The sequence below is a fragment of the Pundamilia nyererei genome, unplaced genomic scaffold (genome assembly GCF_000239375.1).
Source record: "Pundamilia nyererei isolate P.nyererei 1_Seehausen unplaced genomic scaffold, PunNye1.0 scaffold00025, whole genome shotgun sequence".
NCBI classification, from domain to species: domain Eukaryota; kingdom Metazoa; phylum Chordata; class Actinopteri; order Cichliformes; family Cichlidae; genus Pundamilia; species Pundamilia nyererei.
In genome coordinates this window covers 4,461,243-4,486,174 of record NW_005187426.1, presented here as the reverse complement: position 1 = coordinate 4,486,174, position 24,932 = coordinate 4,461,243, and the positions used below count along the sequence as shown (strand labels likewise).

Below are 24,932 nucleotides of genomic sequence, written 5' to 3'. Positions count from 1 at the left end.
TCTCACTCCCTGTGTGATCTTACCCCCCGATGTTTCTCTGCAACTAACCACAATTTCTGTCGTGCTGTTTAACATTCTCTCTATTTCTCTTTGTCTGTGTCCGTCTTGACCGCTATCTATCCTCTCTTTGTCTCATTTACTTTAATTTTGCTCTTTGTTGTCTGTCTTTCTTTTCGTCTCTGTGCAGCACAGAGTCCAACAGTGACCGACCCTCTCCAACAGGCTTATGCTGGCGTCCAGCACTACGCAGGTGAGCTGTCTCTCCTACCTTCACTACTCCCTCACTTCCTCCATCTGTCCCTTTGCCTCTTCCCTCTCCCATTCGGTTTGTCACATCAGCAGGCACATGACAGGTAGCGATTGCCAGATGACTTGCCAGTTTCCTCTTGGATCAGGCTACATTACATTAGAACTGCAAAGAAGATTTTTAATTGACTTGATATACACCCACACAAAAACCCTAATTCTAAAAGTACACCAAGAGCTGAGATTTTTAACCTACCATAAGCCTCCTGGATGAGAGATGACACAGACCTGTCGTGAGCACTGCTTTGTGCATGACATCAGCTCTCATTAACATGGTGTTAGTCTTACTCCCTTTCTTTATGCGTCTGCTTACTTGAACTTCCCCTTTTACCATTCTCTTTGTGAAGTGATCTGCCAGCCAAATGAGCCCAGGCTCCCAGTCATCATGCAATTTATTTATGCAATGTCTAGAGGACACAAATGAACAATGGAATAATGATTTGAGTTTTGTTGTGTCAAATATGAAAATGGAGATGTGAAAAACTCCACTCTGGTTCTCCCTTTGCAACAGCAGCCTACCCTGCCGCCTATGCGCCAATCAGCCAAGCGTTCCCCCAGCAACCAACCATCATTCCCCAGCAACAGAGGGAAGGTAAGAGCGAGCAAGCGCGCCCACCCAAGATAAAAGGTGATAATTGCCATGTTCCATTCTAATGTAGCTGCGCTGCTTTGAATTAGCGAGGGAGGGAAAAAGCTGGCTGGGGAAAATATGAGAAAAAGGCTCCCCATTTAAAGAGAAGAACATTAGCAGTGAGATGGAAAGTTACTCTGTCATTATTCAAAAACTGCACTAATTCAAACTCGCAGTGCTGGACTGCTTAATCAGTCCATTACAATGTGTTTAAGTGGTTATAAATATTCATCAGATTAATTAGCTGCATGCATAATCATTTATTACCATTCCTAGTGTAGTGTTCGTTCTTATGGCACAGCATCAGATATAATAAAGTATAGGATATACTGTGACGGTAAATCACTCTTTTTGGCACCATTTGTCAGTCTCAATTATTCATCTATATGATTATATGAGACAGCGTAGAGTGGTATGAATAATCAATATATGGACTTGAAACTGAGTGTTTCCAGCATTGCCTGGAGGAAAAGTTAGTTTATGTTCATATTTTGTCACTAGTGTGTGCGCATGACAGGGTCACTGTGGAGAACTGTACAAATGAAAATGAATGCACGCATACTTATCCACACAAGTTGCATGCTGGCATAATTCCACAGTATAGAAGAAACATAGAATCGTTAAGGCAATTACTTAACATCTCCCAGTGATGCATTTGAACATTTTAATAATTAGCAAGAATCATAGAAGTCACATTAATGCAAATACAGACAGCCAGACTCATAGGCACACTATCACACAGCTCTTCTCGGTTTAGCCAGTGGCCTGTCTGAGTTCTGGTCTCCTGTGGGTTTTGGCTGGTGTCACAGCCTGTCTCGGGCCACTGCCACAGTCTGCAGCCCTTCCATTTAACAAGATACATTTAAACCTGAATACACAGGCAGAGTCAAACTTCAGCTTCATCCTTCCACTGAAGGTTAGCAATTTGGATTCAGTCTAGCTGTGTGTGTGATATGTCAACAGTAATAGTCCTTCAAAATTCAAAATTATAATTTTATCCAGCAATATCAACACTAGCCTGTTAGGCACCACAGTATTGTATTTTATTTAATTCAGTATTGCAAAACACACTGACAGTAATATATGTTATGTCAATACACTGTTACACTGCTGTTAAATCAACCACAAGGATAAATAAAAATGCCTCAAATTTTAACCACAGTATACAACTAATTCTCTATTATGTCAAAACAAGAGATTTGTTGTTGTTGTTTGTTTTGTTTTATATTCCAGAGTTTGGTGCATCAATCTGACAAAATTAGAACGTTAAAGTGGTTTATTTTGTGGTATATGTTTCTCTAGAAATATCATTGATTTTCAGTATTACCAACATGATATCGATTAGTTCCACATACTTATCCAAACACCTGGTACCTACATAACACTTAATGCATCTTTAACTACCAATTGTGTGCAAAACACCAGTGTGAAATGACAACTAACTCCTATTGTTCAGCCTAAACAATAATGCTTTAAGTGACGTCAATTGAAGCCGTTCCTTATTTTACAACACTACTCCGCTGAACCTGAAGAGGGACAAGCAGAGTGACACCAGGGAGGTCTGGAGAGGCATGAGGAAAGTGACTGGTTACATGCCTATCCATTAAACAGTAGATGGGAACATCAACATGTCCATGGCTCCATGTCCTAGTTGTTTTACCAATAGTTTCAAAATGAAAACACTGATGGCCAGTAACCCAGAAGCAACCACACCTCAAATTTATGGCCCTTGGAAGTCAGTGGCTACAGGTTATAGCATTTTATTTATATAGCATCATGAAGGCACTAGTTAGGTCTTTACTGGACACCCCCAACTTCTCCATCATATACCTAATCCACCATTCAAACACCTAGGTGATTGCCACACATTCTAATGTTACTCTGGTGTCTTGGATCATGGAGTACTTTATTAGGCATCCTTGGAATGTGAACCTTTAGAAACTGTGTATGAGACAGTACTAAGGAGTATTAGATCACCACAGGAGACTGGCATGTTCCGTTTTATCATCATCTTATACTTTGGACACGAAGAACAACATAGATACCAAGGCACAGACACACCGCCACCTTTATCTGCTGTCACAAATACTTGCTCTCTATTTTAAAACACTCATTTTTCTTAAGCTAATAATCTGGCATGTTTTGTTACCCACTGATCTAGCCGAAATATTACCAACTGAAGTGCCATAGCTCTCTCTATGAAGTGAATGTGAAGTTTGCGCTTCCTATATCCCTCTCTATATACCTACTTTGCCACCTTCAGACAACTTGGCTGTTTTTCTGTTGCCAGGTAGAGGTACTTCAATTGTTCTGGGTAAAATAAATGTGCTATCACCTTCCTGTTTTGTGCACAGTTAACCTTTACTTTCAGAGGAGATTTTGTACCTAGTGCTAGAAAGAATGGCAGAGTAAGAGCCAGGCTCGTATGAAACAAGTGTAAATCCTGATGGTGCCATTATTCTCTAGTCGGTGCATTGTGCAATTAATCTTCACTTCGTAGTGCTAAAGCATAAAAAAGTCCTTAATGTTTAAGTGTATTCTTTATAACATAAAGATTCATTAGTTACATGCTCATGCAGTAGCATACTGAAGTTGATTATAACAAAAACAACGGGGGATTATATTTGTAAGGCAAATGTGAAAAAAGTCCTCATGCATTCGTATTTTATTCTTTCAAACAAAAAGCTTTTCAAGCAAGCAAGAATTTAATGTGAACATTATGTGAAGCACCTAAATCTGTACAGCGAGAACTGAGATACAGTGTATAACTGCTTAAAAAAATTCTCACTCTGTCAACCAATATGTGTGTGTGTGTGTGTTCTCTATCTCAACGAGGCATAGTAGCACTGCAGCCAGCCACCACTGCAGCCCTCTTATCAGCCTTCTCACCAGACCAAGTCTCATCTCGTCATGCTATCACCCTGAGCAATGAGACAGGGAAGAAACCTAGCCAGGCAGCCAGCTGCAAGCTTACTGTCCCTGAGTCCATCACATTTCTCTTTCTTTCTATGTGTCCATGGCTCCCTCTCTCACTCTCTTTCCAGTTCATTCCTTCCTTTATCCAGATTGGCCTGTACAATATGTGGCAGCTGGTTGGATGAGTGTGAAGGATGGAGAGAGATTGGAACACAGTCCTACTGTCACACAGTAATTGGGGCAAAAACTTGGCTTATGTCTTAATGTGTGCTCTGTCTCTTCTCTGTTTTTCTGTGTCTCAGTGCTTCACTTTTCCCAGTATAGCTGTCTAAGTCTTTTACTTTAATTCAACTTCTTTTGGGGTTATGTTGTTAAATCTGGCTATTTTCTTTTCTTTTCATTCTCCTATTTCTGCTTCTACCTGTCTGTGTGTTGCTATTTTCAGCACATGTACTCACACAAAAGTCAAATTTAACCGTTATAATCTGATTTAGTGAAGTGTCCCCTCTTTATGCAGTTATTGTATGAAATGGGGCTCTTAGAAAGATTCAAATGGAAACCACAAAAACAACCTGAACATAAAGTTTGACCTTATAACACTAGAAAAAATGGGATTAGGCTTTGTGTACGCCGCAAATGCCACAATAACCAGGTTTAACAAAGCCAATATTTGTGCCACCGATAAAATAAACAGAGTGAAGTGCTTCCAAGGTTCCTGCATTACTGGATTATTGTCAAGACTGCCTTATAGTTATTTTTTTCCACCCATGTTATTATGGTCAGTCTTTCTCTCACCGGGCACATTACACTCCCACATAACCCTTCTGTTGTCTTTCTCTCATCACCAGGGCCAGAAGGTTGCAACCTGTTTATTTATCACCTGCCCCAGGAGTTTGGAGACGCTGAGCTCATGCAAATGTTCCTACCTTTTGGCAACGTCATCTCCGCCAAAGTGTTTGTGGACCGAGCGACTAATCAGAGCAAATGTTTCGGTGAGTCAAAAATCACTTATGAAGAGAAGGGAAAAAGAATTCCAATGATCCAATGAAATGAATGTTGCAAGGTGGCTGTGTTTGGTAATATTCTCATTTCTCTTGTTGCTTCCCTGCAATTAGTGTTTGCTTTTGCTTTTATTCCCACTGTCTGAACTAATCAAGCTGCAATTAACATTTTAAAAGTGTCGTTACATGCCACTGCACAGGGGAGCAGAGAGGGAGATCAAGGAGCAGTGCTCCCTGAGTCTACCACACAGACATAAAAAGATAGTGGTCTTAGTAATAGAAAAGCCAAAAGCTCACTAGAATTGGTGAGCTAGCCACTGACCCAAGTGTCTCTCCACAGCTGGCATTTCATTCACACATGTATCCATCACACTGTTGATCACAACATTACGTGTCATCAGTGATGGGAATAAGAGCGTTACAAGCTCCCGCGGACGGCAATCACTTTCTGGCAAACGATGACTTTTTGGCACAACACCTGGAGCTAAGGGGGGAAAACAATGGCATGAGTGCTGCTGTTTGGCTGAGGAAGAATATAGTGGTCGTGGTAAGCCAATCACATGACCACTTCAAGATGACAAAGCAATAAAGTGATATATACCAGTTTTTAAATTGTGCTAAGAGGGCAACTAAAACCAGAGTCATGATAAACAATATATAAGGGGTGTTTTTTTCTGAATACTTTCGTCACGTTTACTGTCTAAGGATAGAGCTAGCAAGCACTCTCTGCTTATGACCAAAAAACTAAAATAAAAAACAGCCCGTTCGTGTTGGTGGAAAAATGCACCATTTCAACCAATCAAAAAATGATACGGCAACAGGACATTTGGTTGTTTAGGAAGAGGGGGAAGTTTTAGGAGTGATGGCGAGAGAGAGAGAGAGAGAGAGAGAGAGAGAAAGAAAGAAAGAAAGACAACAGAGAGAGAGAGCGAGTTTTAAGATGGGAGAGATTTGTGACGTTTAGCGTGTTTGGAATGTGTAGTTAATGTGTTGTCTTGTGTAGTTAGTGTGTAGTGTTGTGGATAGTTTTGTGTTGTGTGTCAGAACAATGAGGCGACCACTGTCTCCAGGTAGAAACAGGAGTGATACACCTGCTGCTGTCAGACCTGCAGGCTGTGCAGGTCAGGCTATGATGTTCTCCTTTATAGTGGACAGATATTTTTGGAGTGGCACAAATAATTTGTGTGGCATCTTATTTAATGCAGAACATGTGATTGTTGCGTAAATAGTTTGAAATGGTTATTAAAAAAGGGGTAAAAGGTAAATGGCTGCAAATAACTGTATTGTTTGCAAAACTTGTGCATATCATTTTAAAATTGTCAATTTATATTTGCATTTCAAGTTATGAAATATGATTCATTAAACATGTTTGTGGTTGTTACAGTAAAATTTTAACTTTTTCTACACTGATTTTATGTTTTAGATCAATTGTGTTAATACAGTATGTAAAAATGAAAACATAGCTGTAAATTCAGACACATGAGGTTGTGCTGATGATACCAAACAAGGCAAAGTAAATCGTTTTTAAAGGTGAAATGTAGAGGAAACATCAAAAGTAGTTAAAAATGGCCAATTATACCCTGGACCCCAGAGGGTTAAACTGTTTTTTTGTTTTTTTTAAAGTAATGCAATGGTTACTTTTCAAGTAACTAATTACTTTTAGAATCTTGTAACTCAGTTACTAACTCAGTTACTTTTTTGAAGAAATAACTAGTAACTATAATTAATTACTTTTTCAAAGAAACTTGCCCAACATTGCTCATCACCCTCTCTATCACACCATTACTGAGACAATTAGTATCTATTTCCCCTTTCTACAATTACAAGCCTCCTTTACCCAAGAGAAAAGCATTTTCCCAGACTCCCACAATCCTCCAGCTGGGCAACCCAGCAGCATCATGCCACCCCTCGCTTGCCTCTCTCGCCTCCCACACAGCAAACCAGTTCATCAGGGTGGAGGCGGTGCAGGTGGAATCCATGGGCTTAAAGAGATAATAATAGACTGGTGTGGGCCTTGCTGTTGATTCAGTTGGACAGCAGCACTCAGGAGACAGGGAAAGAGAGAGAGAGAAAGAGAGCAAGAGAGACAGAGAGAGAGAGAGATTTCCAGCATTGGCTTTCTTTCAGTTTCACTTCACCATGGCATGTCTGTGAGGCTTCCTCCTCTTTCCTCTCTTCTCTCATCTCTCCCTCTTTGTTAGACTAGCTCCCTGTGTGTCTTCTCCTATAAACATATGCCTCTCACTATCACTATCTGTCAGTCAACAAGGGAGAAGGACAAAGGGGCGGCAACTTCATCAGCCTCCCCAGCTTCTTTTTCATAGCAAGTAATTAAGATTTTAGCTGAAAAATATCAATTCAACCCATGATTCTTTTGTGGCTTTTTAAAAAAAGTAATTTCTCCCTCCTTTTTATAGCAGGAGCCCCAAGGCTCTTTTGTAGGACATTAACAAATTAGGCAGAAGATGCTGTGCATTAGGGGAGATACGTTATTATGCATCTAAGAACTTGGAACACTTAATCTTAAAAATGTGTGAGTTTAGTCTTGATAGTGTGGTTAATGGTTGGAAATGTGTAAATACATTATATGTACATCTACACACTGTACACAGCTGTATCACAGTGAATAGATTGATTGTCTGATAAAGTGTCTATTGAATGAAGAAGAAAATATACTTAGCTATCTAATTATGCAAAGCACAATTACAGTGGCTACCAAATAAGAAGCGCTCATCTAAACTAGGTGACCTTACTGTTAATTAAACAGAAAATGTTCAAAGCACTGTGGTGTGTATTCAAATTTTGGCAGGCTAATTATTTATATATGTAACATTTAAATAAAGCAGTCTGTAAGATGACATTTAGTTAGCCAAGATTTTTTTCTGTTTTTTTTTTCTGTCCAAGTGCTCGTCAGGGCAGAAGGCTACTTGTAAGCAAATGAACAGAAATACCATATGTATGCATGTGTTACCTTATTTTTTTGTTTTGGCATATTGTGAGAAGATAATCACAGATCGTCCTCTTACCCAAGTGTTTACAGAGAAGCTTGAGAATTTGAATGTGATAAAAAAGGAGGTCACTGGAGGCACACTCAAAGAATATGCTTACTTCTAAAGGATGTAACCTGGAACAGTATACTCGTAAGGGATTTATAACTGTAAATTTAGTCTATTTAGTTTAGTGCATTTATTTGCAGTATGAAAAAATGGATATCAGTGTGCGATGTGGTGTGATATTAAACACTTGTGCAGGTGAGATGGAATATTTCACCTCAAAACAATTAAAACAATAAGATGACAAGAAATCGCAACAGATGCATGCTACAGTTCCATGTGCAGTCTTTTGTAATATACTTTGGTATAATTGTTAACTATAAAATACATAATTTTACCAAGCTTTTTTTAAATCATTAATGAATTATTGAGTCTCAGAAATTAATAAAACATATATTAAGGGTAATCTGTAAACTCCATATATATCCACTGATGAAGAGCTATATTATTATTATGGTTATTATTATGTTTGGTTTTAACCCTGGGCTCTGATACAAAATTAGTCTTAATCCTCTGCATTCAGTCACTCGCTGTTGACTTTTAAAAAGTGATCAAAGCTTACCTTGTTAAGTGGAATTAGGCGGAATTAGCTTAAAAATACATTTCAAAAGGTCTTCTCAGAATGGCGTAACACATACGCACAGGAAGCACGTTAAATACGGTGCAAAAATGAAAACAAGGAGATGCAGCTAACCTAGAGAACACCGGAAACATCTTACCCTTTCTACATGTTTGTTTTTTGCCATTTTATTTTGCCTTTTAATACCTCTTTTCTATTTTTAAATCAAGACGAGTTGCCTCTGCATGTTTGTTGTTTGCTTCGAAAGTGCACATATAGTACATTTACATCCATAAACAGCTATGTTATATGTTCAATAAAAGGACATATACTGTAGATAGTTTGTCAGTACCTAAGAACATAAACTAATCATCACAGCAAATAAGCAAATAAACTAATTTACCAAAAAATCATTACTGCATACTGCACGCCACAACTGTGTGTGAGTCTTCTGGTCATCTCAGTATTTTGGGTGGGTGGGGGGTAGGGGGGAAATGTAAGACTTCACTCCTGCAGTAATCTAATGTGTTCAACCTGGCACCTCGACTTAGATTTTCCCTGTTGCTCCTCAATGTGTGTTTTTATTAGAAATGTATAACATTACAAAGCTTGCAGCATGCTGCTGATATGGATGGTTGTGGGAAGAACTGTACTTCAAGCGGTAGAAGTGTTTGGGGTTTGAGTTGTACTGCAACACACACTCCATGCCACATCACAGGAATGAAACATCAACCTCAAGAAAACAGTTTAAATCAGGAGCACACTCAAATATTGTTTATCCTTGTTTATTTTATGTGCCTGAATTCAAGAGTTTGCAGGGTAGTCCTTGTCCTTTTATACTTTACTTTGACCCCTAGAATCCTATCACCTATTTGGCATGTGGATGTAAATGTGAGGTATGGAGATTCATTAAAGCCAGGGATAGTGTAGGCATGGATGTGTTTGTAGGATTGGGAGGGGGATCACTACCAACTGACAGGCCCTTCCCTGCTCAGTTTGTTTAAAGGGTTTGTAAAAGCAGCAGTCTTATCTCACCCGTACTGACAAAAGCCTGCCCTCTCCCCCCAAATTAAATTGGACCCATAGCGGTGTGATCAAATCAGTTGGCAGGCGGAAAATTCCGGCCGTCAATCACATAGGTGTCTGATAAGACCAGGCAAGGAGTCCCAGTGTGGAAAGCTGTGGGCTCATTCCGCCTCGACACCCAGGTGATAACTCAGAGCAGCAGGCACCTCCGTCCTATACACCTTGCTCCTAGCATCTCGTCACGTCCCCGATGCCCTTTGCTCCTTACTTAGATGCAGTCACATACATGAAAATATGTATACACATGCACACAGACACACACACACACCACTGGTGTAGTTGTATGGCTCAACACACAGTTTACTTTTACAGGCGCAACATTTGCGCTACACATAATACAAGACTCCTTTTCTCTCTTTCATATCTCTGAACACCTTTTTTTTCTTTTTTGTTCTCTGTTCAAGTTGAACACCCAGTTTCTAATGGTACTCCTTTGCTTTTTTTATATCTGTGTTATTACGTTATTAGCCTTTCTGGTATTTTGTTTAATCTTCTTTTTTAATTCGGAGATTTTCAATTAATCGCCTGAAAAGCGAAAACAAAGACCTATTGTTTTGCCATTGTTGGGAGTTAAAAAGGGTATTTTTTCCTTCTCTTGCTTCTTTCATCTCACCTGTCTTCCTCTTTGTTCCTTAACCGATCCCTTTCTCTTTTTCATGTCTCTCTCATATTCCCTATTCTTCTTTCTTCCTTCCTTCTTTTTTCATTTTCCCATTTTCTGCCCCCATCTCTCTCCTGTTCTGTGTACTTGTCCCAGGCTTTGTGAGTTTTGATAACCCATCCAGTGCTCAAGCCGCTATCCAGGCCATGAATGGCTTTCAGATAGGCATGAAGAGGCTGAAGGTGCAGCTAAAGCGGCCAAAAGATGCCAACCGACCTTACTGACTCGTCTGCTATTCATACCCAGGTACAGTAACACCCATGCTATAATGTCCCATGCCATTCAAAAGCGTTTTACTTCACTTGAAAAAGGTATGGATGCGCCTTGAGGTAACTCCTGTTGTGATTTGGCGCTATACAAAATTGAATTGAATTTACAATATTATCAGTGCAGTACATAGGACACAATACAGAAGACTAGAATGTTTGTGAACTTACTCCTGCAAATCTCATTGTAACTTCTAATGAAAATGTTGATTGCTCCTAAAATTCAAACTTATTATCTGAGCAACTATAAAGTAATACTGTATACTTTCAATGCAGAAATTCAGAAATGAATTTAAAAAATTGTATAAATAAAGAACTGCATTTGAGTATTAACTGAGAATGTAATGAAATGAGCTACACAATAACATTTCCCAAGCTCGCTTTTGTGAATTTCTCTGCTCATTTCAAATATTAAAAAATGTGAAAGTGTGGGCTGCTTTTTACAGGGGGGTTATTGTACTGAGATTAGCAAAAAGAAAATAAACTCTCAACCTTCCGTTATTCCACCAAATAAAAATCCCATCATTGAATAAAATACTGAAATTTACAGAGTCATCTATATGCCAGACAAATTAGTCCACAAAATGTGTCAACTACTTACAGTCAGAAAAACATAGTTCTATAATCAAGATAATCAAGAAGTGTCAATGTTTCTAGATTTTACAGGACCTTTTCATAAAAACCTCTGGTGATTTCTGCCAGGTTTCCCTGCTGCACAGATTTGTTTTATGTTTACTTCTGGGAGTCTAGTCTAGCCTAGCCTAACTTGGACCTGCAGGATGCTTTAGGGCAAATAAATGACATCATCAATACCTAGCTGTGCATAATTACCTGTCTACTGGATACTCCACTGGAAATCGATACAAGTTGTTTAGCAACAAATTTCCAAATGCAATAATTTATCTCCTCAAATAGCGTTAGACTTATGTCAGCTATTTGGCAATATACAAGCTGATCCTTTATCAAAGAAAAAAAAATTATACAGTCAATTCAGACATCTAATGAGTATTAAGAGTAAGTGCAGCACGTTTAAATGTTTGTGCTCTATATTTATCAGTATTTGTCAGTCCCATTGTGGCATTCTGCATTTGGTGCACTAGAATGCAACACTGTGTTCAGTGTTAAAGGATACAGAAAACTGGCCTTTCTATATATCCATAGATATCAGTGATTCATGCCATCAGCATGTATGGGACAACCATAATGTAAAAGCCTTTGTTCACTCAAAGACTTGTACTTATAAACAATTATTAATCTAAGATATCGTTTTTGTTTTTTAGCTTAATCCTGCTCTATTGTAACTATTTAGTTGTAACCAAGGGTTATAGAGATGTTTTATGAAGTGAAAATAGTGTTGTATATTTTATTATGAAATTAACATACATGGAAATGTCATTTTTAATGCTTCCACAACAACACGGATGCATAGTTGCATGCATAGTAACACTGTTATGACATTCTTTTACATAGTCCCCCAATTTCAAAGGCTCAAAAGACAGCTGATTGACAAACACTTGGCCAGATGAGGCCTATTCGCCTGCTATTGCATAAAAAATTAAGTATTTGTGTAGTTGATTATAAGTGTCGAACTTCCACTTGGTAACTTGAACTCCCAATAAAAGGTCTAGAGCGTCATTGTCACTGGAAGTGAAAGAGGCCATTGAAATTATTAAAGGCCTGGCAGAGCATCTCAAGGAAGGAAACACAGAATTTGATAATGTCCAAGTTTTATCCAAGTCATCCAAGTATTACAAACAATACTTTTATTAAAGTATATGTTAGTTTGTTTTGAAAACACACCTCATTTTTTGATTTTAGGTCCACTGTGTTTGTGTATAGAGGCAAAATTTAAAAAAAAAAAATTGTGCCACTGTCTTCACACTTAGTGTATCTGCCGCAAGAAATCTTCTGTCAACAGCTCCCTATTAGGTACCTTAAAATGTGAGAGCTTCAATAAAAATCAATAACAATACAGATTGCTTAAGGTAGCAACATGCCTCAATAGAATAATTCTCCATTGTAACATATAGGGATGCATCGATCTGATATTTAAATTGGGTACTGGGCCAATCCTGACTGAAAGTCTGGATCAGGTATTAGTCACAACAAGCAGATCTGTGAGGCTCATCTATTCAGTTCAGTCCTCTATTAGCCTGTGTTCATTATTCCCCTTTTCAGCAGAATGGCAATAGTTACTAACATAGGAGCTTATATAACATTGAGGAACCTAACAACTAAAGGTTTGAAGTTTGAAGGTTGGCTTTTACTTCAATGTAAACTGTAGTCAAATGTGTTTACATGACTGCCAATCCTTAATAAGAATGCTTTAAGCTTTTCAGTCTCTCTCTGTCTTGTTATATTTGATTTTACACTTATTGGAAAGCTTTTATTGCATTTACAGAGGTGTAATGTACTGTCCTGAGATTAGGAGAAACTAGCGTGCAACAGTCTAATAACTCTTGCTGAAACTAGACTAGTGCAAATTAATCCATGGTCATAAAGTCAGTAAAATGACATACATTTATTTGTTACATTTTAATTAAAAGAAAATTAGGTGGAATAAAGTTCTTTATTTTAGATAGGACTGCTGTATTGGGTGATACCTATTGTACCTGGAAAAAGTTAGATTAGTGCATCTAGTCTCAAATAATTATCTAATACAAACTACAGTTGTCAGTGAAAAGACAATATAAATACATCGTAAACCAATTGCCTGGAAACTTTTGTATTACAATTACACAGGCACGTATTCTATTCTGGTATTCTATTCTATTCTATTCTATTCTACTAAAAAGCATTCATAGAAGGTGGTATCCTATACTGATACAGCTCCCTTTATCAGTTCTCTGATATAATTTGAATAGAGCTATCCTCGCTAATTAAGAAGATACCATAAGAAGAGAAAAGGAGTGAGTGAATTTGAATTAGGAGCAAATGGAAAATACAACAGCACTGAATGACATGACAGTCATTGAAATATTTTCAGAATGGCTCCAAGCAAACACGTTTCCCATAATGACATTCTGTCACTTAATCAGTATGTGTGCGTACTTGTTTTTTCAATGTATCCCTCTGTCATTGTGCCATCTTTGTGTTTTGCTTATGTAATTACACCACTTTGGTTGTTTTAAACTAATAGACAGACCAATAATAAGCATTGAAATGTTAAGGAAATAAATGCATTAACTTTTTGAAGTCAATTTGAGCAATTAGGTTAATAGATTCCTAAAAATCATGGCCGATAAAAACAAAGTGTATATTTTCTAGATATGTTCTTTTAAATTATTGCACAAGCATTTATTTATAGCAGGAGAGAGTACATTGGCTTGTTGGGCTTAAAGTAAATAAAGTTCAACTGTTTAATTTTCTAAATTCCAACCCTAATGCGTTATTATGATGAAAAACTTTGATGAAACTTGAATGATGATTTTCTGTGTGTGCATGTGTGTGTTCCTTATAGGTAAAAACTTCAATATGTAGATAACTTCAGAAGGCCTTTTTTCTGTAACACTGAAAATTTTTGCTTTGAAGTTGAATTAAAAACACGATCAGACAGCATTCTCCTTTTCTGGTCTCAGGAGCCCTGCTACTCTGAAATTGCGTTCTGTGTCTTAAAGATAAACTTAATGCAAAAAACCTGAAGCACTCACTGTACCCTCATAGCAAACAATGCAAGGCAAATCCAATTACTGTAGACAGGACAAGTTTCTGAAATATGCATTTTTGCCGTAAGGGTTATCTTTGCGAATATAAAAACATCAATTCAAACCTTTAACCTGCAGATGTTGTCAACCCAATAATATTTCACCACCACACTAAAGTACAAAGAGGCTTTTTTCTGTGCTGCACTGAAGATTATTTGCTCTGTTATTTCTGTTTTACTTGTCTTTTTTTTTTTCAGTTTTATGGTAATAACTATAATGACCTCATTTGATTTGTCAGGCAGAATAAGTGAGTATGGAACAAATAGATGGGGTGCTTTGAATTCTGACTTGAGGAAAAGAAAATCCCATTGTTTCTTTCCTTCTTTTGCACCCTTACCAACCTGGCAACCTGACAAGGCCAATCACAGTGTGAGGTGGCCTTTCTCCGCTATAGCCACACACCCCCACACCTGTCATGGGGCCAAGTTCCCTCAGCTGTAAGTTGAACCCATGGTGTCATTTTCTTTTGGATGACGTCATGTGGTGGGCCTGTGACTGCGTTGCATGACGTGGCGTTGATTGATATCTCTAAACTCTCTCTTTATATTCTGCCCTACTTTTATATATATTTATATATACTGTATATTGTATATTGGCAGTTTGTGGAGTGCAGTAATCGATGCCTTTCATGGCTGGTACCTGTAACTGACGTGCTGACTTGTTGGTTGATTATAACTGGAAGTGGCCTTTAACCCTTTGTGCTATTGTAATGTGTGCCCTTGTGATGTTTTACTTTCTCTTGTGGGGTTCATGTGTATGGATGTACTGTATTTTCGATTTCTCTATCTCTTCACATTCACATCACGAAGCGTTTTTTCTTCCAGAAAACTTTTATTCTTTAAGTCTACTTATTTTCAAAAAGGACCTATTCCTCTCTCTGTTCGACAGCTGTTTAGTTGAGAGATGGCCAAGATGACCCTATGTTTGTGAAGCCAATTAAATCTCTAACGTTCACACAGAGAGCACAGGCAAATGTTGACAGTCTACTTCCATCTGCACAGGGAGTACTTCAGCAAGATTGTTTTGTTTGCCTAACACGAGAATCACTTCCCATTTATTTATTTATGAGGGTGCAAACCAATTACACAGTGATAGAAAAGCTGCTGGCGGCACTACAGACCCGCGTACCCAAAATCCGTCCACCATACACCATACTGTACAGAGAGGTGTAAGTAGGGTACAAAAGATAGAATGAAATACAAATACCTGGATTGATTATTTGTGGCTGCCTGTTGCTTGTTATATTTTTAGTGTGATTCTAGCACCGCATAATTTAGGTATTCGGTTTTGCTGCTTGTATGTAGTACAATTTTTGCTCTGTGTACAAAAAAGCAGCATACAAATTAATAGTGAAAAGGTCCTTTCTTTGCAAGTGAGTTTGTTTCCAACCCTCAAGGCCAAGACTGATAAGCGTTAGTAGTTTTCATTGAGCACATTCTACCCTATTATTTCAGAAGCCCTGCAGGCGACTCTCCCAACCTTAGTCTATCCAGTGAACTCAGGGGGTGTCTAGCCAGGCACGCCAGGGGGCATAAGGTTTTTCTGGCATCAGCTATGCCTCCTAACTGCCAGGTGTCATTTATGGAGCCATCCAAGTAGGTGGTGGTGTGCGGAGGCATAATATTAGGACTAAAAGCTTGTGAAGGGAAAAGAAAGAAAGGAATTCTTTGTTACTGGACAAAGTTACTGCATGAAACAGTTGTGATGTTTTCAAAGAAGCTGTTTACTTGGGGAAAAAATGATCAATTTGAAAGCCACTGTGTGTTTCTACTCAGCTACATGTATAGGGAGAATTGCGAATGGCTTATAAAATAGGGCATCTGTAATTGGGACTGTTAGTGCTTTATGTTGCTAATGGCCGGGCTCGCTTTGGCACACATAAGAAATAAGTTTGAATCGCTGCTCCCCCATCTAAAAAGCAGATCTATTATGAAATGGTAACAAGCTCATTTACAGGAATGGAAAGGTAGAACAAAGAGCGTCTGGGCGCATGTTCTCGTCACAAAGTCAGACCCTTTCATGTTCACTCTCAGAGAGTGATTTGCTGTGATTTCATAGCCTTTCTTCACCCACATCATAGCTCACAACATATTAGGGATGATAGGCTGTAAACTAGATCTTTTATCAACCCAAAGCTCGACAGCACAGACACATTTAGTAACAGTGCAGCATATCAATCCAGCACAAAGGCAAGGGAGTTGTTTTTCATGCTATCCTAATTAGAGGTTAGTTCTTGAAATATGTATCTTTTTCATAATGGACAACTGTCAGTTATTACGTGATTCTAATTATTGCAATATTAGAACTTGCACACACACTTGTCTCGTTTTCTTTATGTTTCCTTCTTGTTCCTTTGTAGCCTGTTTGTAATGAATTAACAAAAAGATGAATGGCAGCAACATCTCGGGCAACTTTTTTTTTCCAATCAGGGAGATGCAGTCAGTTTAAATTAGGCCTTCGCTGGATTAGTGCTGTCACAGTGTAGATGTCTGTTCCATATGGTTAAAACACAAATTTCCCACCCCACCTCTAGCCCACTTATTTCTGGTTGTGATTGACACGCTCCTCTTTTTTTTTCCTCTTCCCCGTCTGTTTCTCATGCTGTTGGCTGTGCCTGTCAGTCTGTGTGATAACCAGGAGCCAGCAACCCTGAGCATGTTTGCCACAGCCCCACTGAATCCACTCTCCTTATTCTCTCCTGTCTTTTTCTCTTCCTTTCTCTCTTTCTCTGTGTCACAGGATGAAGGGCCACAACACCTTATTTCCACAAGTGCAGTAAAAGTACAAAGACTTCTTGCTCTGCTACATATCATGAAGGAAGGGTGGTCCCTTGATCCTCCTGGAAAGCCGCTGAAAGATTGGGTGACTGAGAGAAGGATCCCAGAGTTGTCGGGTTTTTTTGTTTGTTTATTTATTTTCGTTTTTCTTCGCAAATGCCTCTTTTTTTCCTCTTTTGCTTTGGCGTCTGTGGAAGAAGATTTTTTGCAGAGACCAACTTTTTGCTGCTGTTTTTTAGACATGATGGAAAAAAAAAACCTTTATAGACTCATTATGCTCAAAGCATGCATACTGACACAGGATATAGATAAACACAGAAAACAAATCAAACATACACATTTCAAAAATGCTACACTTAAAGAAAAAAAAAGGAAAAAAAAAAACTTTGTACATGTATAAATAAGTGCAAATGCCAACACAAGAACTGAAGCAAACTCATGCGTGTGCGCACACACACACACACAAAACATACAAACACACACACCAGCCTGCTGCCATTTTGGTTTTTGTGCCTACACAGGTGTTGTGCTCTGTGACAGGGCAAGCTCTGGATCGAAGAAGAAAACAAGAAGAAAAGGAGAAAAGTGGAGAATCCAGGATAATTTACATGCATCATTCCTTAGGAAATAGGGACCAAAGGACTAAACGCTTTTTAAAAGAATATAAATATATAAATATATAAATATATATTTAAAAACTCATACCTTGTAGCTGCAAGTATTACAATTTACTCGTAGTAAAAAAACAAAAAAACAAAAACATTAAATCAATATCCAGTGGCCTACTGTAAGTATGAATAAAAGAACATGGAAATAATGTATAAAAAAAGACATGGAAACGTAGTATAGGGGCTGATCTTTTGCTCTGGATGCTGATTTAGCACCAGGTTGTAGAGTAGTAGAGTAGACTAGAAAAAAAAAAGTGTAGATTTGCTAACTTTTGCTGTTGTTTAAAAAAATACTTGAAGTTGTAATGAAAATGGGGCAAAAGAGGGGTGGGATGGTGTGGGGGGAAGCATTCATCTGCCCCTAAACGCAACAACTCTCTTTCTCTTGGATGTTAACGTATCAGCCACTGGATATCGCGCTCATCATTATGTACAAGTCACCGCACTCTCTGACAGATATGGAGATGATCTTCTGGAAGAAAACAAAAGAATAAGAAGAAAAAAAAGACTGACTTTACTGATGTCTGTGCTGGACGGGGTGCAGATGTTTAAGGCTTCACTGGCCTTTGTGTTCAAGCGACAATCCACTGTAAAGACCAAGTAAAATGGACATGGGGTGTCTTTTTTTTTTTTGTTGTTGGCCTTTTTGTATTGCTACATGAAGTGTGAAATATGAAGCCACAAACTTCTAAAAGGAGATGATTAAAAGTGAGATGGACAAATGGATGGTCATGACCGAAAGAGTAAAGAGGGAAGGAGAAAAAAGTGATAGCTATTGTAACTGCCAGCAGAATGTATTTGGTTTAGTAATGAATTGGCTCTTGTGGTATCAGCATTCTCTCAAAAAAACAAAGTATGCCCATCATAAGCAGCCACAAATTTTGAGTGACATGTCAAGGATATGTGTGTGTCCACTGAAGCTGCTGCAAAACTCTAGACTGAGAAAAATTCATTCTTGTCTGTTGGCAAATTTCTCTAAAGATGAATTCAATTTACTTCTGTATTGCAGGAAAGGAGTGCCGGCTTTTAGAGCACATTTACCTGTGTAATGTTAATTCCACTGTTAACATGCTCCCTGACCTGCGTAATGTACACATTATTCATGAAGTCCATGGTAAAAAAAAAGTAGAGCTTAATGGCCTCGATCTAAGATAATTCTAACAGTCACTCTTAAAATCATTCAACTCATCTTTAGCTACACTGACACTGATGCCAGGCACTCCAGTAGTGTCGTGTCTTGATTTAGAGTCCTGTAGCCTCTGTTTTTTAACAATTTACAGCTCTGGAAGCAGGCTCCTCTCTAAAACCAGATCAATATGTTTCGAGTGAGTCTAGGGGGAGGAGCGATGCTGTTTCAGTCACCACGAGCACTTCCCAATTTTCTCCGCCGAACACCAGCTCAAATCCATATACCAGCCCTCTAAGCACTGACAGCTGGCAAGGCTAGACAGAAGCAAGGAGAGAGTGGGGAGAAGAGGGGAAGTCAAGAACTCATCACACCGAGATCCTTTAAGCTGATGCTGGTAGGTGATGCCAGATGATTTAACCAAAAAAAATAGAAACCCTAATTAAGCTCTGGTGGCAAACAGTATACATAATCTAATCATAATCTGTGTTATATGCTTTCAAAAGCAGATTAAACAGTCAAGTAGGACCTCAAGTTAATACTTTAGGCACCAGTCCAACAAGCTCATGTTAAGTAATGAGAGTCTTCTTCTCCCTCTTTTTTGTTGAACTAGAAAATCAGACCAGAATTGGTCCAAATCACTAAAGAAGGGACTGATTAAATGTGCCAGCAGATTTCATAGTTTTTAATATACTGCCTTTGCCACTTAAAAAAAAGCTGAAGGTACTAATTTCAGCCCTTGATATTAACATTCCACGTAGCACTTCCTTTTCTCCCGTCCTTAGAGCAGCCATGCCTTTCTAAATCACGGCACAATTGTTTAGCGGCTCTCCCGTTGGAGCAGCATTTTCGAACCTACCTAATGCCTGTGCTCACTACCCTTCAATTATCTCTTGCACCACATTAGACATGCTATTTCACCTTTCTCCCTAATCACACTGTAATCATCAGCCTCTATACATTAGCAGCAACCAAGTGAAAAATCACTGGGATAATCACTTGGACCAAATGACGGGAGAGATGGTCCCCTGCATGCACATGGATGACAGAAGGAAGATTAGGGAGAATTATGTTTGCGCCTACTCCCTGGCAAGGCTGGTGACAGCTGACCTGGCACCAATAATGTAGCCGAATTTACCGAAGAGGCAATGCAGGATGAGGGATAAAACCTTCCATATCATAGCAAGGTTTTAATGTTCCAGAGTAATTTGACCAAAAACTAAAAGAGAAGGGCAGGTAGCAAAATTGATTTCGTTTTTGTTTTCTATCACAAACATTGCAGCAATAGTTGCTTAAAACTGGGTCAAATCCAACATTTTTTACTAGAAATCCTCAGTTCTGTTACTGTTCAGCTGCAGTGAGGCCTGTTGTTGTGAATTTTCTTTCAGCAGCAACACTGCATCTCAGAAGATGATGCCTGCAAGTTATAGCCTCATTCATATATATATATCTATATATATAGATATAGATATATATATATAATCTATATAGATGGTTGAATGAGGTATGGTTGAATATATATCAGCTCTTAAGGACTTCTTAAGGATTGCCTTTAAATACTGTAAGATAAAACCCAGCCCTCCCTCTGTCATTTCATTTGACATGTGTTACTGATAGAAGGAGCTTTGTGAATTAATGTGAAGTAAGTAAAAACAAAGCCACGTTCTACAAACCATTTATGCTCATTATTTAAGTGAAGCTGAGCTAATCAATGGGAAATCTAATGTTCCATGAGCAATGCAATATCCTCTGCTTGTCTTGGCCATCTCTAGAATACATTTCCAACACGAACCTTGCATGGTTGATCCTGTAATCTTTTCTGTCTTATACCAGATGCTGTACTAGTTCCCACTACTAATGGCAGGTTGAGTCCCCAGTGAGCCAAAACTCAGCCTAGCCTAGTATCCTGCTGTCTGCTTGGCTAACAGTGCAGCGATCATGTAGCATATCTGCTATGCCAGGGCTAAATTAGGCAATGTGAAATCAGTACTTCAACATTTTTAAAACGGGTGCTCCTATTACATTTACACTCCAGGGAGAATGTTGCTGAAGTGTTGTGCATTAAAAGCAGAAATAGCTGTGAAACACTAGAACTGCACTGAAACTACCAAAATGAGGAAAAAAATAGAAAGAAAATAGATCTTCTCGTTACCCATTTATTAAAGAGGCTCTTGCCTGATTTGCCCTTAGCCTGGACTGGAGACAAGAGCAGACTGAGGCTATGTTTCACCTCTAAAATCACAGACAAATGTCAACCCAGCAGGCACACTACCAAGCTGTTGCCAAACTGTGATTTGATATTTGCCGTCCAGCTTACAAAAAGAAAATGTAACTAAGCGTTTTTGCCAAACGAAATACATACGATTTGAATAAGTTCTTAGAATATAATATTTAGCATGCTAGGCAAAAGAAAAAATATATATGTGACCATGAAAAAGTATAAATATCTCCAAAGAGGTAAAGCTTATCTTCTCTATCTTCTCATACTGCACTGCCTTTATTTGCCATTTTTCAATCAGTGATGAGCAAAAGTAATACTTAGGTATAGTCAGTTCTTTGTGAGCATTTAAACCATTTGCCTCTGGCTTATGCACCTAAAAATTTGGAGGTTATATAGTATGAAGTAAGCCCCTTTCCTCAGTTGCCACTACACCACTTTTCACAAGATCTGTCTGCTTAAGGAGCATGTATCCTTAGAGGTTCCCAGCCAATGGCAGGGCAGAGCACAAGTCTGTTTGAGAATGAATCTCCCACCCCTGGGTGCATAACACTCACCCTAAAATAGCAGTGATTGTCAAGGAAAGGAAGTGAAATGTAATTGACTGAAAGTGGAGCGATAATTAAAGGAACCTGTTGGACAGGAGGGAAGAAATTAATGCTTCTCATTTAATAGCTGCTTTGGGAGAAAGCTTTTTCAGCATCTTGGTTTAACGCAGTGAGGGTTTGCTGTGGAAATGAGATTTTGTATTGAAAAAGGTAGCAATGGAAATAGTGGAAGCAGGCACTGGGTGGTGGGGGTGCTGTGTGCTTAACTGAAACTCCACAAAATCACTCCCAATACTCAGGGCATCAGGGACTATGATGTCATGATTAGTGGAGAGGTTCAGAGCCTTGCCTTACCCCTTATCCTGAAGGCATTTGAGTAGATAAATATGAGGACAGCAGAAGCTGTACGATCACATGTCACTGTGGGGTGTCCTGAGCCAGCAGAAGGGCTGATGAACCACCTAATATTGTGCTTTGGATTTATAGTATTACCATCCCATTCAAAGAGAAACAAAGAAACACAAAAGATGCCATTATCAACCCAACACTGCACAGTGGTTTGCTGAAGGTATGAAATTATGTTCAGAAACATGTCTGAAAGAAATGAAGACAAAGACTTTTTTTAATTTCTTAATGTAAATAGACTATAAAATACAAAAAAACAGAGGAAGGGTGTACAGCAACTTGTGTTGAGAAGTCCAACTCTGTGGGACAATGATGTCAATATAAAATGTATCCACAGCAGTGCAGGGATTTAGGAGAGTTTTAGTCCTTATAAGCCCCTTCGGTTTGGGCTGTGAACATGCATCCTACAACTCTAAGTGTCTGGCCAAGGCTTAGAGAGTATTTGACTTAGTGTCAAACCTAAGCCATGGCCCTGAAGTGATCCGGTAATTAAGATTCTGTGTACACCGACATGTCATGATTTTTCTGACAGAAGAAAGATTGCCTGTGCTGTAATTGGATTAGTCCAGTTGGGGCTGATGAACAGATATGACACTGACAGTAGAGTTCATCCATCTGCATGCTTTCCGCTTGACAGTGTGAAAAAAACCATCAGCCAGCACCACTCTTTTTTAAATTCTTTGGAAGTAAAAGTTGAGGCTTTACAGCATTTAAGACGCTAGTTTTAGAAAATAAAACTCCAGGTTACAGTGTGTTCAACATGTACATAAACCATTTTGGAATCAAACATTTAATACACATGGTTTAAAATATACGAACACGGTTAGGTTGAGTTTAGAGGAAGGGGACAAACAAGAGAACTATGTTGATCCCAGCAGAACCCCCTGCTTGCTTGACCCAGTCTGACACTGCTCTCCTGACCACACAGCTGCATTACACCTGTACATACAATATAGCTTATTTTTCAATTCTGTTAAACATTCTTTATAGGCCGTACAATAGATCATGTTCAAACAGAAAAAAAGAAAGAATAGTTAATATATTTCAGTGAAACTAAGAAAAGGAACCTATGAAATAATTTATCAAAAACAGAAGATAAAATGATTTTATTTCTTGTAGAGTGAAGCACGGATGTTCAGAAATGGGATTTTATACTCATGTTTGAAAATACGTCTTTATTTTCTCTTTTGTTTTGTTATTATCGGTTGAAGCTGGGATAGACCCATTGTCATGAGGTTTATTCAGATGTGCTTTGATCATTGTTCTTTTTTTTCCATTTAATTTTTTTGGCTGCACAATCCCTGTGTAAAATCCCTTGTGGATTGGAAAGTTCAAAGAGATTTTGTTCAATGAAAGCTCTTACATCAATACAAGAATTAGCAAACTGCACTGTAAAAGGATGATTGATGGTACTGGTTTTGTGGATTCAGAAAAAAGGGTCCTTTGCACAACTGAGGTTAAAAGGATCAGAATTGCATGTTCAAACGCAATTTTATTTTTTGGACCTTTTGTTGTTTTAAGAAAAAAAAAAATCAAACTTTGCCATCAGATTGTTTTGGGGACTTATGCTGCCATATGTCATTATGTTTAAGCCATTGTTGCTTTCCTGTAATGAAGTTCTCTCTATGTCCTTTTCTTGCCTTATATTTTGAAGGGTTAATTGTATTTATTGACCTGATTTTCATATCTTTTTTTGTTCATGGGACAGTTCTTCCACAGGTTGTTATCTGATGTGACACCATCCACTGAAGACATTGTGCCAAAAGTAGATCACGCTGCTTTTCTCCAGTTTTTTGGTTTGTTATGCGAGGAGGAAATTCTGCCTTAAACCCAGCCTGTTCTCTCTGACAGTACTACCTGTGAACAGTGGTCAGACACGCTGTATTCTGGGGATGCCAAATGTTCTTCGAAACAAACACTCTGCCAGAATCAGTTTTGCCTCAAGCTCATTCTGACACAAATAAGGATGCGGTCATCCATTACCATTTCCATTGGTTACAAGGACCAAAATGTAAACAAACTCAGATAACTGAGAAGTTTGCTCCAATCAAGCATTCAAATGAGAGCCTTTAAAGTGTTCGTATTTAGTCATAGGCAATTTTGCACCATGAAGATTTTTACCATGAATCATTGCATTCCCAGCTTCACAGTCTAATTTCACTGTTGTTATTCATTGCCATAAAAACTCACAATCTATTTAGGTATTTCAATTTACAGTGAATGAAAAAAAAACCTCATTTATTTTGTTGGTTTTTTTTGTCTTGAACAATCTGAGTTACTGTTTTCTTTCTTTTCGTTTGAAACAGAGATGTAATTTGAATTAGCATTGGCTCTGGTCCGTTTCCCTGATTCAGGATGATATTTCCCATAGTGCTCCTGAACTCTGTAGTTCTCTAGTTCATTATATTCTGCTTAGACTAAAATAAAGCACAGTCCTGTAGAAGACTGAGGCTCCTTTGTCTTTTTTATCCATATACATAGCCCGATTAAATAACTCCTAAATGTTTGGATCTAGCATGATGTGAATGCATGACCCCGTTTGCAAAGATGTGAAGTGTTCGGTGTCGTCTTGTCACTTGGATTGTGGAGAGAATGCATTTAGGACATGTCATTGTATTAATTGAGCTAACAGCACTAACCATATCCGAATACCAAATTAGATGAGACGGTTAGTAGAAAATCGTTTTAAAAAGGGCGAATAATGCATAATAAATGAAAGGGAGATTGGAATAGGGAGAGGAATAAATTGTGAATTGATTAAAAGGAAATGGATATTCAGTCCTTGTCTTATGGAGGTGTTACAGTAGAAACAAAATCAGGTGCAATTTGTGGTACCAGTTATCATCTGTGAATAAGAAGCAGGTGGTCATTCCATTAATCAGAGGCTTTTCTCATGCTACTTTTTTTATTGACAAAGAATATGGCCAGGGTCCATTCTATGGCTCAGAGGCCCCTCCTCTGTCAGAGTTACCCAGCAGTCACCAGGTGCCTCAGAACCTATAACAAT

The 24,932-nt window shown here is 38.4% G+C and overlaps 1 protein-coding gene across 1 annotated transcript in view; it reads left to right on the top strand.

Annotated features, from left to right (window-relative positions):
• celf6 (CUGBP Elav-like family member 6) overlaps positions 1 to 20,182 on the top strand; it is a 145,027-nt gene extending 124,845 nt beyond the window's left edge. Inside the window, exons 9-13 of the mRNA XM_013909446.1 lie at positions 188 to 250; positions 818 to 898; positions 4,702 to 4,845; positions 10,310 to 10,459; positions 16,923 to 20,182. Of these exons, the coding sequence (XP_013764900.1) occupies positions 188 to 250; positions 818 to 898; positions 4,702 to 4,845; positions 10,310 to 10,437 (416 nt within the window). The 3' untranslated portion in view covers positions 10,438 to 10,459; positions 16,923 to 20,182. The remainder of the gene's footprint in view (positions 1 to 187; positions 251 to 817; positions 899 to 4,701; positions 4,846 to 10,309; positions 10,460 to 16,922) is intronic.
• Positions 20,183 to 24,932: the final 4,750 nt, after the last annotated feature.